Below are 15599 nucleotides of genomic sequence, written 5' to 3' on the forward strand. Positions count from 1 at the left end.
ATTTGGCATTCCTAACACAGCTAAAGTAGTGGGCTCTGTAGACAAAAAAGACAAAATTTTTATGTTCCTCTTAGAACTATAGCAGAACCATTCACACCAGTCCTCAAACCCCAGGAGTGTTCTGAAAAAATTGAGATTAAAATTGGTCTCCACCAGTTAAACACTCCAAGATTTATGTCATATTAATGACTAAAGGATGTTTTTAGTAAAATTACAAGTGAGTATGCTCAATTGTTTCTAATCTATTGGCCAAGTTGAAACTCATATACGCTTCAGCCCCATATAAAGCTGAACTGAGTTTTATTCATCGTTTCTCCCTATTGAATTTGTTTAAGTTTGCCTGTTCCATGCCAGTGAAATGAAAGACTGGGGTGCTTTAAAAGTTCACGAAAAAAATGTATTTGTGAAATCATTCACAAAAAAAATAAAATAAATACACTGCAGTCATATGTCTAAATCTGAATACTGGGATGGGTCAGGGGTTGGATCCCATTGCTGATTTCTGAAACCCCAGATATAGAAAAACCACATGAGTGCCCCCCTTAAAACAAGCAGTAATAATGACCTAACTGAGAAAGAATAGAATGGATGGTCAGACAAAGCTATTCAAACAGGGGTAACTTAGTTGGGATTTTTCAAAAGAAAAATGCAGTGAGTGCAGTTTTTACCCTGCATTTGTGACTTTAAGAAAACAGACTATGGCTTCAAGCATTAACAGCAATAATTTAGAACCTTTTAATGGAAGTTTGAGTCCTGTAAATTTAGTGTAAATCCATTCCAGAATATTTTTAATTTCATATTTTTCTAAGTTGCTCAATGTATTGTCCTGGGAAACCAGTTCAGAGTTGGGGGGCTTTCTATAAAATTCTAGTAATATTTTTAAAGTGGTTTTTTCTTTTCCTTTCTTTTCTCTCTTTTTTCTTTTTCTTTCTTTCTTTCTTTCTTTCTTTCTTTCTTTCTTTCTTTCTTTCTTTCTTTCTTTCTTTCTTTCTTTCTTTCTTTCTTTCTTTCTTTCTTTTCTTTTCTTTCTTTCTTTTTTTTTTGGTCAATGATTAGCTCAGTTATGCAATCCCCTTCTCCCCTGAACAGAGGATTCTGCTGATAACTAAGAACAGGCAATTGTGCATGGGAAGCATGCCCAATATATGAGTATATACTTCATATTTTAACGCACTGAGATAGATCTAGAACGGTTGCTGTAGAAACACTTCAACTTTCACTCGATAATTTATTCTATCTACTCTTGATTTAATTCTGTTTGCTTAAGAAGAATCAATTGTATTTGTTAAAGTATTTATGGTTTGCTCAAATACTCTGCATTCTTCTGGTATGCTGTAATTGTAAAGTTATACTTATGACCTGCCGCTTGTAATGCACACATTTCTCTGCAAATACCGGCGAAGCAAATGTAAGTTGGGTGGGTGGGGGGAAGAATCTGTGGTAAAAAAACATGTATGAAGGCACCATAAACATCAAGACTTTTGACCAAGCACACAGTCGAAAAGTCTTGGATTCAGTTGGCAATTTCAGTAACTTGCATACAATAATTTATATATAAGTAAAAGAATATATTGTGTCTAAGGCCGGATCTGGTGGGAACCGTATATAACAACAGAGCCACTGAACTTGATGTGGATTAAGTTAATTGTTGCAAATCCCATTCATTTCAGTGGGCCTGCTCTAAGTAAGAGTAAGATTGGCTTTAGCCCTGTCTGCGGAATAAACTATGCAGGAACCACTGTTTGCCTTACCTTCCAACTTCATCCCAACACTGAGGCATTTTTGAAACCGACAATAAGGGCAACGCTTCCTTTGAGTTTTGTCAATCTGGCAGCTTTGATTTTCTATGCAAGTGTACCTTTTGTTGTTTTGGACTGTCCGTTTAAAGAATCCCTGTAAAACAGATATAAAAGGCTTCATATGTTCTGCATTCCAAGACTTCATATTCTGAGAAAGCTTTGCAAAATTTGGGTTTTTTTTAATGTCATGCCGGTGGAGCATTTGATTCCAGATTCTACCTTCCTGTCTCTTGTAGAAAACCCACCAGGCCACAAGCCAAAAGCTTTTTAGAGCTGGTCCACATCAGTATTGATTTACATCCGCTATCGGCTGTGAGACTTCCTTATTTCATCACTCTTATGAAAAGCAATTGGTCTAAACAGTCCATCGTTCGAATGAATGAATTTCAATTTTTCCCCCATTGGTATTTTTGAGGGATTAAATGCAGAAATTTTTAGAAAGAACTTCCACAATATGCTAACGTTATCACTTCTGCAAAGATTTGTGCTTAACCCTTTATTCCCCATGGGGGGAAGCTCTTAATAATTAAGGCATTTATTTTAGCTTTAATACAGCAGACACTTTGGCAAAATGTAGTAGAGGTAGCTGTGTTAGTCTCTGCACACATTTCAGGCAAAAACAAAATAAAAATAAAAAAGTAAAGATGACAAAAACATTGTGACATCTTAAAGACTAACTGCTATATTTTAATGTGAGCTTTCATGGAAAAGAAGTCCAAAGGAATGAAAACTCACATTAAATTATAGCAGTTAGTTTTTAAGGTGCTGCAAGATATTATTATTATTATTATTATTATTATTATTATTATTATTATTATTATTATTATTATTATTATTATTATTATTATTATTATTATTATTATTATTATTACTACTACTACTACTACTATTACTACTACTATTATTACTATTATTACCATCTGTTTTTATCCTGGCTACCCTGTTCTCTGTTAATCAGTTAATTCTGCCTTCAACTTTCATTCCTGTTTCTCACTGTCATTTCCTCTTCACCTATCATCTAAATTTAAACTGCAAGCTCCTTGGGGCTCAGCCTTTTTTTTCTTTTGTGTTTTTGATTTCTGCAAACCAGCAGTATATTTTACCGTGGTGCTGCTATTGTTACTACTCTTCAAGCTTCTACTTAGTTTATTTTTCAAATGACATGGTATAATAAAACACAGATATATTACGTGTCTCCATGGCACAGACAGAAGTTTATACACATTGAACACTGAGATGCAACCCTATATATATTTACATGAAGAGTGCTGTTGCAGTTCCATATATGCAGTTAGCTTGAAATAAGCCCCATTGAACTTGGTGGGATTAGTTTCTCAGCAGAGAAGCACAGGATTACATTTATGCTACTATTTTAAGTGGGACTTTTCCCACAATTACATGGCCATAGCAACAGCTTGCTGTTCGGTAAATGTTTCTAGATAGTCGTAAAATTCAGTCTGAATCACTCAATTACAAGCGTTCAGGCCTCTTGCTTTTGTACAGAAATAGTTTTTTTTAAAAAATTCCTTTTTGATAGAATATTTCATTCTGAAAATACTGCTATTTTACACTGCTCTGAATTTTTATTTCAAAACAAGAGGCATAGATGACATTATGGGCTAGTGTATAACATTGACCCTGGGTGCATATGCAGCAAAATAAAAAACAAGTTCACAATTATACTTCACAGTGACATATGATGTTTAAAAATCATTTAATTGATTCCAGTTGATCACCCTCTTAATAAATACTGACATAAAATACTGTGCGTGGGGGCGCGTGCACATGCAACCATAAAAAGAATGACAATAGCAATTTACATGTGCATCCCGAAAGATGAAGAAACTTGAAACAGTTGCCTTCAATACTGTAGCCCTGAAATTTATCAGGAACAAGATACAGGAACAATAATACTCAATGTATATAAATCAACTAAAATCAATATTGAGGACAGCTGGAAACGAAAACCCTTGGACAACTACATCACTTCACGACAACCAAATATTTAAAGGCAGTAAATATAGCTGCCCTATACAGAACACTGGGAGAGCTTTTCATTCTGTTGGTGATAAGAGAGAGAGAAACACACACACACTCAGAGAAAGATTTCCTTCTTTCTTTCTTTCTTTTTTTTTTTTTTACAAAGCTTTGGCTTGCCCAAAGCAACTTGGGGCCTGCTTTCAATGTTCTGTCCCATTATTAAAAAGTCAGAAGTGCAATAATCAGACCTTGCAGCTTTCACAGGTAAGTAGTCCATAGTGATACCCAGAGACTTTATCTCCACATACTGGACACAGTTCTTCAAGATCTTCATCATAGGAGTAATTCACCATTTTAAACTGAGACACTGAAAAAAAAAAGGGGGGGATAACAGCCAGTGTAAACATTTATCAGCTTACATCCATTAAAAACAAAAATCCAATTCCAGGACATGCAGGATTTTACTCCTCATCCCCTTTAAACACTGGGAGTAGGAAAGAGGGTTCCCCCCCTCTTAATCAGCAGCTGCACAGATTTTAATTAATGGGTAAGATCTTGTCTGTTTCAGATTTAAGAGAATAAAATTTGTCAAAACCACCCACAAAATTGGTACATTTGAAAGCATCTCCTCTATTTTATTTTATTTTTCTTCCTTTAGTAACTTTCTTTTCCAAAATGGTTTATTCCCAGCTCTTTGCTATGATTACTTACATGCAAACAAGACCCACTAGATCCAAGGTAATATGACCCCCCTCAACAAACTGTGGCTAGGCCTTAAATTTCTTCAATAAATCTATTTTTCTTTGTCATCTTAAAAATATATATATACATATCAGTTCATTTTAAAGACATGCAAATTCCCTCTGAAAATTTAAGAAAAAGTGGAGAAGTAACTTTTTTTCAAAGTTTGGACAGTTCTGTGTTAAAGAAGTTACCTTTTTAAAAAAAAGTTTACTTAACTTCCATTTCAAACTTACAAAGCCCGCCGTCGGAGTCGAAAACGGAGGTGCTCAACAGTATTTTAAAAAGAAGGAAATCTACATCTTAGATCCCTCAAAACGTGTGTGTTTTAAAAATCCCTTCTTTCGACAAACGCCTAAATCGGTCCGAGTGGCGGAAAAATCTTTACGAGGCCCCGAGGTGGCTACTGAGTTTTGATTTCGCGTCCCATTCCGCAACTCTTTTCAACCGCTAGCCAAAAGAGCAAAAAAATCCTGCCCTGCGACAGAGACTTTTAAAAAAGAAATATAATTTTTTTGGGAGGTTGGATGGGTGGTCTTTGTCCTCCCCAAAAGAAAGACGAAGATTTCAAGGATATCCTCGCCGCTCCAGTCGGAAGCATCCCCCCCAAAAAACATCAGCGGATAAGGGCGAGAAGTGTGAGCAAGTGAACAACCCGTTTCCTGTAGCGGGACGGAAGAATCGGTGTCCCACCAGTTCGTGGGGATGCGGGGGGGGGGCGGGAGAGAAATCCCTGGAACATAAACAGGAAGATCTGTCCGTCAGAGATCTCCCGTCCTACAACCAAACCCAAGGCGAAAAGCAACTGATCTCTCCAAAAGAAGTGAAAGCTCAAGTTCCCTCAAGCCACTGGTGGAGAAAAATGGTCACACGCGGCCTTTGCCAGGGAGGCTGGGAGGTTGCAGAGGTGGGTGGCGAGGTGGGTCTACCGCACCTAACACCCCCCCAAACCCCCGCCGTCTCCAAACAGCCCAGCCAGCAGATGCACCTCAAGAGAGGCCGCCTTTCCGGAGTCACACATGGCTCTGCGTGGCCTCTGCACCCTGGTTTTGCCCAGGCCACCATCTTAAGATCCCTCCCAGGGTGAGCTGTTGGATCCCCACGATAGAACGGATGGGGAGGGAGGGGAGAACCGAACGAGCCCCGTATCCAGAACTGGATTTAAAGACTGGTTTGGTGGGGGTGTTGGGTGGGTGTTGAAACTCACGCCAGGCTGATCGCTCAGAACGGTTCGGGTCATCTCAGAAATCGATGCCGAAGGTGGCTCGCCCGAAGCCTTCCCGAAAAGGGAGTGAGAGGCAAGGCAGGGATGGAGGGAGAGAGAAGCAGAAAAAGAAGAGGCTGGAGAGGAAGAAGGTCTTCGGGGAGTCTTCCTCTCCCGCCCCAAGGCTGGGCCCCGGTGGCTGTTTGGAGCCCCGACCGCCTCGCTTGTCCCCCCCCTCCGCCCCGCTGCTCGCTTCCCGGCCGCTGAGACCTAGATCAGAAAGGCGAAAGTGAAATCGACCGGGCGGAAGAGCGCGGCGCGGCCGGATCGGGAGCCCGGAGCCCCTGGCTGCGGTCGCGACAAAAGTTGTGGCAGGGAGGCAAAAAGGCCGGGGGGGGGGAAGTGGGGCTGCGGACTTCGGGGAAGAGAGGCCGCTCGCTGCCTTTCGCTCGGTCAGGCCCTTCGTCAGCACTTTTCACGGGGATTCGGTAAGTGGGGTCTTGGGCGGCACCTTACGAGTAACTTCGAAAACTCAACCGAGTTTCTCGCCTGCTCTCCCTATTCCTCATTCTCAGGGAAGCCACACACACACACATACACACACACACACATACACACACACACACACACGGGGAGGGGGTTCAAAGTCTGCTTTCTGGCTCCGAAATTGGCTGCCCCCACTCCACCGCCGGCTCACATCTTACACCCATGACAGGGCCCTCTGCGTTGCTTTGGATACGTTTCGGCTCAAGGGGAGTTCGGTTCCCCGGGTCGCGACAGGACAGGCTTCGAAGGAAACCTGCCCAAGATTGTTCTGTGAATCGGATCAAGGAATATTTCGTGGGAAGGGACCGGAAACAGAGAGCCCAATGAGCATCCAGGTGTTTGGTGGGCTTTGCGCGGACTGGTCCCAAGCGGCCGATCCGGCTTAAGAAGCATTTGTTCTGGTGACCGCCCGGGTTCACAGAGCACCTTCGAGGAGGGAACCACAACCAGCCTGGCAAAGAGAGGCTTGGGACCTAGGGCGCGCGCGCACACAAACACACACACACACACACACCCAACACACACACACAAACACACACACACTCTCTCTCTCTCTCTCTCTCTCTTCAACGTCCAACTTGTGCTTCCCACGCGGGAGGAATCCAACATAGACTTTTTGCATGATCCTTAGCACAGAAATAAACGAGTGACTCTGGAGATCAGCCTTAGAAACGCTCCTTCCCCCTCCCCCCCCGCGCAGCAATCTGTGCAATTGAGTTTGCTAGGGTCCGTGAATGAGTGTGTGTGTGTGTGTGTGTGTGTGTGTGTGTGAGTGAGAGACATCTCAATCCAAGGCATTTTTGCTCCCTGCCCATATAAAGGTGCCTAGCACTTAAACAAAGCTTATTTTGTCCCCTGAGACAGCCCTCCATCAATGCTGCTTCTCCCTGGGAAGAAAAAAAACCCCATTAAACAAGAATAAATTATGTTATTCACAATTTGCTTCTCTTTCGTGACACTCCGGAATGACTTCTCAAGCCCTTAGAGGCCGACCGGATCTCTAGATATCTAAGTCCTGGGAAGCGAGTTTCATCCTGTTCTCGGACTATCCAGTTCTTCGGCCAAGTTATTCAATTGCTTGCTAAAATAATCCCAGATAACAAGAAGTGCTTAGGAGCGACACGCCTCTGTCCCTGAGACTTAACAAACACGCCGCTACTGTAAGCACAAAACGTCTCGGTTGGGCCTTTAGGGCTAAGAGATCAAGATCCAGGACAGTTAAGTTACAGTATTTGTATTCATCGCGTTCATTTAAGAAGGTCCTGCTTTGCAGCAAAGAGAGGGGTCAGGTTCGAGGAACGGAGTGTGCAAATTTGGAAAGAAACCCCATTTAAAAGGAAGGGGCCGAGGCTGCCATCCTAAACACATTCCTAGCTAAAAAGGGAGTTTCACGGAAGGACTTAATTGTGGAGTGAATTGTGAAGTTCCTTTTAAAAGTGCAACCTTCCTCAGCGTATTATACTCAGAAGCCACTTTCCACGGGTCTTAAAAGTGGAAAGCAGAAAGAGGGAATGGAAATTGACCAGGCGAAGGAGAGGAGGTGAGGAGGAAGTGAGCTAAGGGCTCCAGTCCTAAATTCTTAAGCCATATGAGCATCTCTATCTACACCGATCCTTAGCAGGGGTACTGAAGGTAGCTTGCCAAAACGGACCCGAAGTCCACTCCCCTGAATTCTTGGTTATGACTTCTCCAAGGGAGATCACACAAAAAGAGAAAACTCAGCTAGCCAGAGGGAGGATGGAAAAAGTGTTACAGTCCTCACTTAGGGGAGAGGACTACACCAGCTCTCCGAGGTTTCCTTTTTCCTCCAATGTCCCGTTCCCTTGAAGATCAGCGGCAAAACCTCAAATCGACAAAACCTAAGATCCCCACCACCACCACCACCACCATCCCTCGACACGTCTGGATCTCACGCAGCGATATCTTTCCTGCCTTCAGGGCTCTTCACCTGCTTGGATCACCCTTGGCCACCAGCTCCAATGGCAGTCCAGGCGCCCTGGCCGTTCCGGCCCTTCTTTCTTTCCCCGAACGTTTCCCCGGTGCCATCGAACACCTTTCTGAAACTCCAGGGTGGCGAGGAAGGAGCGCCAAGCGCTCTGACTTTCTTCCTCCTCTAGGCGGACTTCTTGGGGGTTCCCGCTCGTCCGCGGCCCCCCCCGCCCCCCGCAACCCGAAGCAGATGCTCCGAGTGGCTCGTTGGATTTTTCTCTGCCTTCTGAAACTCGGGGCCACGTGTTTCACACGGAAGAGGAGCACGGTGGGTTTTTTTGAGCAAAGCAGTTAGTACGACGGCAAAGCCAGCAAGACGCTGGGCCGGGAGGGGTGGGTCGGTGGGAGTCCTGGGGGGGGGGCAAAGACCCGCAGGTCGGCTGCCCATTGCAGACGGACCCCGGTTCCTTCCGCAGGAGTTTGCTGGGGCATTAAAAAAAATCAAGGAAAGTCTCTTCCACCCCTCCCCCTCTTCCCTCCCCGCAGATCATTCAGAGTTAGGAATGAAGGCGCGAAGTGCAATCAATTAGATCCCCCCCCCGACCGCCATGCGACCTTGAAGTTTCAGGTGGTCAGTTTCAAGTTTAACCAGAGAGTCTCTAGGACAGCTAGAGCTACGAGAAGGAGGAGAATCTGAACCTTCTCCCGCCTAGGGTCCATTTTCATTGCAGCGGATCCTGGACTCAGCGGCGGGAATGGGGGTGTCCCCATAAGCCATGGGGGAATCGTCCCCCTCCACTCCCTCTGACGGGTTCCTTTCTCGGAAAAAGTTTCCCGGAAAGGTGGCCTGTCTCATAACTTCCTTCTGAGTCTCTCTCTCCTCGTGCTTGATCACTACGGTTCACCCTCTTGTCTCGGAAAAAGGTGTGTGTGTGAGAGAGATGGTGTGCTCAAGATTCCTCTTGGCCCCCAGTTTCCAAGACGAATTTCTCTCCCCACAACAAAATACAACAACGTAACATAAATGAAAAATCCCGCTGTTGAATGATCTCCGGAAAGAAATACTGCACACTTTTAGACGGCCAGGCCGAGGACTTCCCAGCCAGCTTAGCCAGCTTGCCCAAGGACTTCACTTCTTGTGGAAGTCAGACAGCTGGAGATTTCCGGGTGGATGCTTACAAATGCCTCCGTCCCACCCCACCTCGCAACATAAATCACATCAAGGCAGGAAATGCCTTTGATTGGTCCAATTTCTAAGATGGTTGGGCAAAAAAACCCAAACCAAAACACACACAAAAGTTTGGAGTCACCCTGTACTCGCAAAGTTCATTCATTCATACTTCTGAGAAAGAAAGAAAGAAATGTGTGATGAAATTGGCAGCCTCCTAAAGTTATTCCGCATTCCTTTTTTTAAATAGTTTCTGAAACACCGCAATCCCAAACAGCGCAACTTAAAACTGAGTTCCCACAGGTTGCCCTGAAACTTGTAAATTAACTTCAGCTGCCACCCGGTTTGTACACGTGTAGCACCAAAACCGCGCCAGGAAGCGAGGTGTACTTCTGAGCAGACATGGGCCGGATCCGGCGGCATCCCGGCAATGCCGTCCAGCCCTCCACCTTGGTCACCCGGGCGCTCTCCCGCTGCCAACTCCGCCCTTCCTCGGCGTGCAGGGAAGTCCCTCTGCACCTCCAAGAGGGAACTTCCTCCGAGAGCTTCAGAGAGCCGGAGCCGGAGGGACGGGTTTACTAAGGAAGGCGAGCTCCTCTGATCTCTGGGGCGCTGACTGCCCAGTAAAAGCCCGCCGCCCGCAGATGATGGATTAATAAGGGAAGCGGGCGAGAGCCAGATCCGCAGCCTGTTTACTCCAAAATGAAAGTCTCACGTGGGACAAGTGGCTCCGGACAAGAGAGCCTGAAGCTCTCCGGAGGGAATCAAGCGGGACGGGGCAAGAGCCGCTGGCGGCCGCTGTCCGGCCAGCCCGGGAGCCTGGAAATTGCGCGAAGGGAGGACGTTGGAAGGGGCGAGGTGGCCGGCGGAGCTCGGCTCCCTCGCTAGCCACCCCCTGCCCTGGCCAGGCTCGCCCGATCGCGCCTTACCTTGCATGTTGTCCGGCATCTGCCCCCGTTCCCCATTCGATCGGGCCAGTCCCAGAGCTTCCGTCTCCACTTTCGGTAGCATGACCAGGCGGCCGCCGGCCGGGCTGGGCGGCGCTCCGAGTCCCTGCGTCCGGCAGCGGCAGGGCAGCACCTGGACGCGGGCAGCCCAAAGCGGAGGGGACGCCTCTGGAAGGCGGCCGATCCGAAGGAGAGAGGCGGCGGCGGGAAGCGCGCCTGCCGGGGCTCCTGCTGCCGTTGCCGCCGCCCTCCGCTCGCCTTGCTCGCCTCCCTGGCTTGCAGCCGGACCGCCGCGCCGCGGGTGGCTGGGCAGCCTCGGGGTGGCGCCTCCGGACCCTCGGAGCGCCTCGATCCCGGGCTGCGAAGGGAGCGCTCGCCCTGCCTCTGCCTAGCCCTCGCTGGGGATCGGCTTCCAGGGAAAGCGCAAAGGGAAGGGAAGGGAGGGAGCCCAGCCTACAAGACCCTAAAGCCCTTCGACACCGCTTCCTTCCAGCTCCTCCTGCCTTCCCCCCCCCGCCCCACGCTGCGGGGGAGAGTCGCGTCCTCCTTCCAAGGCTCCCCACTCCGGAATCACCCCGCTTAGACGCCCAACTCCACTTGGTCCAAAGGCAAGAGGCGCGCTTCCCAGCCGAGAGAAGGGAAGGAGGGGGTGGGGGCAAGCGTGTGAATGTGGGCGTTTGTGTGTAAAGGGGGGGGGAAGAGAGGAAAGGGGAGGGGGGCTGAAACTGCCTCGGCAGCCAATCAGGAAGAAGCCCAATCAGTTCCTCCAGCCCACCTTTTCTCTCACATCCACCACCTCCTCCATCACCACCCCGGTAAGGTTGCTAAACCAGACCGACACTCATTCTCCTTCCTTAGTTAGATGTGTGTGTGTAAGGGGGGGGGGGAGGAGGCGATGGCAACCCAGTGTGATTCTGAATTTTTATTTTGTATGGGGGGGGCGGACAACTAAGCCACCCCTCCCCGACATATACATACTTCCAAATTCAAAAAATTCATCTCTCTCTCTCTCTTCTTTCGGGGAAATGTAATGGCACAGAATTTGCACGTTACCAGTTGATCCCGGGGTTTCCCAGATCGAGCGGTAGCATGGGAACTGCCCTCTGGTATCAGCGCATTGTAGAGAAGTTCAGGGCCACATGCTTTCGAGTAAACGCCCATAGGATCGCGCTGCGCGGCCACAGGCCTCCGCAGGCGTGGGTTCGGAAGGCACTGCCCTCAGGCAGAAAACAGGGTCGTAGTGCGTTGGGAAAATGCGGAGAAGGGGTGGCCCAAGTGAGAGAGAATCTGCCGAGGGCCGGCAAAGCCCTGGGGAAAGGGGGAGAAAAGACCCAGATGGGCAGTCATGGATCGTTCTCAGAACCGAAGCAAAGGGCATCCTAAACACCGCCCGTCTATATCCTTTGACAGTGCGTTTTAGGTATCGTCGGGAACGATCTGGCCTACTCCGTTCGGTTTAAAGCCTTACGTGCGGGCGAGAGCGCCTGTTTGTGCAAGAAGCCTCTTAGCGCGCATCCTCTTAAACTCTTCTGACTTGCAACGCTTTTGCACGCAGTCCCGAAGGGCCCTTCTGTTTACAAAGAGTTACTCAGCTTTCTTCCCCGCTCCTCCTTGCGATCTTTACGTTTCCAGGAATCTGGAGAAGGCTATCGGAAGAGATGCGAGACCGTGTGAATTCCAGGAGCATCTCTCCGGAGCCCCCGTCTCCATAAAGTGAGGGGGGGGGGAAGCCAGAGGAGGAGGGCACGACGCGGCTCGAAGAAAACACGTGTACTCCCCTCCAGATTCCAGTGAGAGAAATTACAGCACGTGGGAATACAACGGAACTGAACCAGACAGTCGATGCGGTAAATTTGGGACGGATCCTGCCTGGTCGTCTCCCAAAACCACCTTCTAGCTTGGGCTAAGAAAACCAGCGGGCCAATCTGCCAACTTGATAAGACACGTCTTCTAAGTTCCTTCTGAACACGCCCAGGTCGGAATACGAGGCCCCCATGTAGAATAACACATCGCGTCGCGGGGGCGGCCGAATCTTTAAATGAAATAAGTTTATTTTCTTTTGAGGAGCTGAAATTTCCACTCTTCAAGCTCTCGGTGTGTGTAGCCGCGCGCGTGTGTGGATGCCGCGTCCCGATCGCCCGTCTTACGTTGTCATCATTATTTCGCTCACCCACCTAATCCAGACGGGTTGCCCTCCCTTTGCGTTAGAAAGAACATCGTCCTATAATTAAAATATGCTGGAAAACTGATGGGGGGGGGCGTTTCCCCCGTTCAACAGACAGATCTCGCGGTGGTAGATTTTAAGTAAAAAAATCAAGTCGTGGTCTTGTTCGGCCGGGGCGCTTCGCTCCCTCCAATCCCCCCCCCCAATTTTCTTTTGTCTCCCTTTGCAGGAACATCTTTCTCCTTTCAGCCTTAGAAAGGATTTTAAGCGTTCTATTACTGATTTTAGGAAACGTACCACTCTAAGCGCGATAAAATCAGATATTGATGACGACTGCGGAGCGGTCATTTCAATCTGGACAGTACTATATTGGCTGTTAATGGCTATGAAGGGTTCTTATTGCCCTAAAAATAAGGTGTGTGCGTGTTTTTTTTTTTTTAAGCTTTACGGTCTTGATCTTCACTTTTTGAGTGTGAAGAAATCAGAACCTCTGCTTCTAAGAAAACTAATTTCTAACTTTCTAACTTTTTCTTTCTTCCTCCTCTCCTGAAAGCTAGGCTGCATAAACCAGCCGGGGTGAATTACATGAACCATTTAGAGAAAGCCGGGAACCGCGTTTGCTGCGAGGACTTTTCTTCTTTTCCTTTTCTTGCGCTTGCTTTCCAGCACCTAGACGGCCACGCTAGCCAAGGACCGGGAGCTATGCCTGCTCGCGCGGCTGCTCGCTACTCATCAACGCGTCTTGTCGCCGTCCTTACCATTGCCGTACCCTCAATATACTGAAATTTGCCTCTGAGAAAGTGGGCTGCAGTCCTTGACGGTATATATGGCTTTTGTGAGCGCCAAGTCTTTTTGTTTCCCTGCAACAGAGTAACGCCCCCCCAACAAATATCGTAGATGGCATCTCGGCGTGATACTAGCCCTAGGGAAAATACCATACACCCAATAAGGCTTGGTTTCGGCCAACTGAATTTAAAGTTTTCCTGCAGAAATCCAATAACAACAGTGGGCGATGCCTCTCATTAGACCACTAAAATCTCAAAAATAGACTAGTTTTTTAAAGTCCTGAAGGACTTTGTCATTAGGCAGATCTGTAGAGCTCGGAGGAGAGGAACAGAAAAGTCTTAAATCCACCCACAGCCAAATGTTAAGGCTAGAGTTTTATAAGTTAACGTGAAGTTCCAAAATGGAGGCTGCAGCCTCCTAGAATCAGCTGGAGGTATCAGGTTTCACCTCTGAGGGAGGTAGATTTCATGGTCTTTCTCCATCTCGCTATCCAAAGGGCTGCTTAGCCACCCAGCATCTTCCTTGCTGCCTTCTATCAACGCATATAACTTCTGTTTCGCTGAACCAAAAACATCAGAAAAGGGAGAAGTTGAATTTTGGGTTAAAGTACCAGCTGAAAACACATCAAGTGGAGCTAAATTATGAGTCTTGGTGAAGAGCTGAGAAGAAGATACAGACCACTGTGTAATACAGTTCTTCTTGAGTAACAGTACATCTCCTGGCACTAGTAGTAGGTACTACGCTTGATAGGCATTTAGGACATCTTCCATAGTCAAACAAAGAGGAAAGAAGAAGAGTCCCACTGGACTCAAAAGTTAGCCTGTTTTTGAGATATTAGCGTCCAATAACAAGATAACATACCTTTATTTTTTTCCATTTTTTCCTTCAGGAGGGGGCAGTCTTGGGTTTCGATTTTTTGGATTTTTCTTTTTCTCCCCCCCCATTTCTTTGTTTCTGTTCTCAGCTTCCCTTCCATTTTCCTAAATATGCTCCAGCTACCTCTAAAAATTGGCAGGACAAGACCGGTGGCAGCAGAAAGAAGCAAGACAAGTTTCTCTGATTAGGTTCCGAGGCTGTGAAATCCACAAACTGGCTAAGGGGAAATGTCTGTGTTTTGCTTCCCATCTTCCCACCCAACGGACAGATCATGTCGTTTACATGCAAACGACCTCACTGGAGGGACTGAATTGCTTTAAATCTGAAGGACCACTCTGTTGAGCACTGCATGTTCCTAGAAAGCATCCAGAGAGGCCTGAACTGCAACCCTGTCTACCACAGTCAATTAAACAACTGCTTAATTAGTATCTAAATATCATGTTCGAAATAAATAGAATGCATTCAGATACTGTACTAGAAAACATCTCTAGGAGCTCTAGCTTAGATCTGCTTGGGGAAAATGAAACTTTTCTATCCTTTGCTCACTCCTCAAAAAGATGTGCAGATTTACATCTGCTAGGTTGGTCAGTTCCACAACAAAATGCCCTGCGTGAAATCCATGGCTGGGGAGTTTGTATCCAGAATAAGGATCCTCAGTGAAAATTCTGGAAACTTTCTGAGTATCACCATCCACCAATGAGAAAGCACCTCAGAATCTTCATCTGGGAAGGGACCAATGGGCAGGCAGAAACATGTAGACAGATGCCAAGGTCCCTCTACAGCCATCTGTGCAGTAGCGCACTCTTTCTCCGTAAAGATATTAAACAATAAAAAATTGGGGTGGAGGAAAGTGATACCATAGACTTGACGAAATATGCGCTATCTCTGTTCGCCCAGATTCAGGAGCGCAGGGAAAAGAAGAAGAAGAAGAAGAAGGGGAAAAAAGAGGCTTGAAGCAGCTATTCCACTTGCTTCAAGATAGTTTCAGAGTACTGTACAGCCAGGTAACCTTCCCAAGACAAGAGAAAATAGTTTACTATCAGAGCTTGGAGAAGTTGGGTTTTGGATTCCAGTTCCCCAGATTATCCAACCATCATGTCTACTGCAACTGATTGTGGAAATCTCGGAACTGTAGTCCCCCAAAGTAACTTTTCAAAGTTCGGTTTACTGCTAAATCTAAGCCAGGCGCTGTAGGGGCAGGTTAGACAGCGATGCATGCTTACTTCGGAATAAGTCCTACCGCGAATCAGAAACTCGTGTTTTTCAAACTTAAGGTGCGCGATAAGAGGAGAGGGCATGGCTGGAATCCTGAACATTCCCTCTTAGACGTACGTCTCTTAAGTTTCTGGGGTCCTTCGAGTTAGGACTGGGCTAAAATGGCTTGAAACCATCCTGCTCCATAGAAACAATAGCCCGGGGAAAAAAATTAGCTCATAGGGTGGGTTCACACTCTTAGGTC

At 46.8% G+C, this 15599-nt stretch overlaps 1 protein-coding gene across 3 annotated transcripts in view; it reads right to left on the bottom strand.

Annotated features, from left to right (window-relative positions):
• Positions 1-15599, bottom strand: part of NR5A2 (nuclear receptor subfamily 5 group A member 2) — a 133452-nt gene that overhangs the window by 103520 nt on the left and 14333 nt on the right. Inside the window, exons 1-3 of one of the 3 annotated variants that reach the window (XM_020784680.3) lie at positions 10297-10695; positions 4028-4146; positions 1752-1893 (exon numbers count right to left, since the gene is read on the bottom strand). In XM_020784680.3, coding sequence (XP_020640339.1) covers positions 1752-1893; positions 4028-4146; positions 10297-10378 — 343 coding nt within the window. In that variant the 5' untranslated portion in view covers positions 10379-10695. Of the gene's footprint in view, positions 1-1751; positions 1894-4027; positions 4147-5727; positions 5923-10296; positions 10696-15599 lie in introns of those variants that run through there. The other 2 variants (XM_072998065.2, XM_020784676.3) reach the window with 2 other exon arrangements.

The sequence above is a fragment of the Pogona vitticeps genome, chromosome 4 (genome assembly GCF_051106095.1).
Source record: "Pogona vitticeps strain Pit_001003342236 chromosome 4, PviZW2.1, whole genome shotgun sequence".
Classification (NCBI taxonomy): domain Eukaryota; kingdom Metazoa; phylum Chordata; class Lepidosauria; order Squamata; family Agamidae; genus Pogona; species Pogona vitticeps.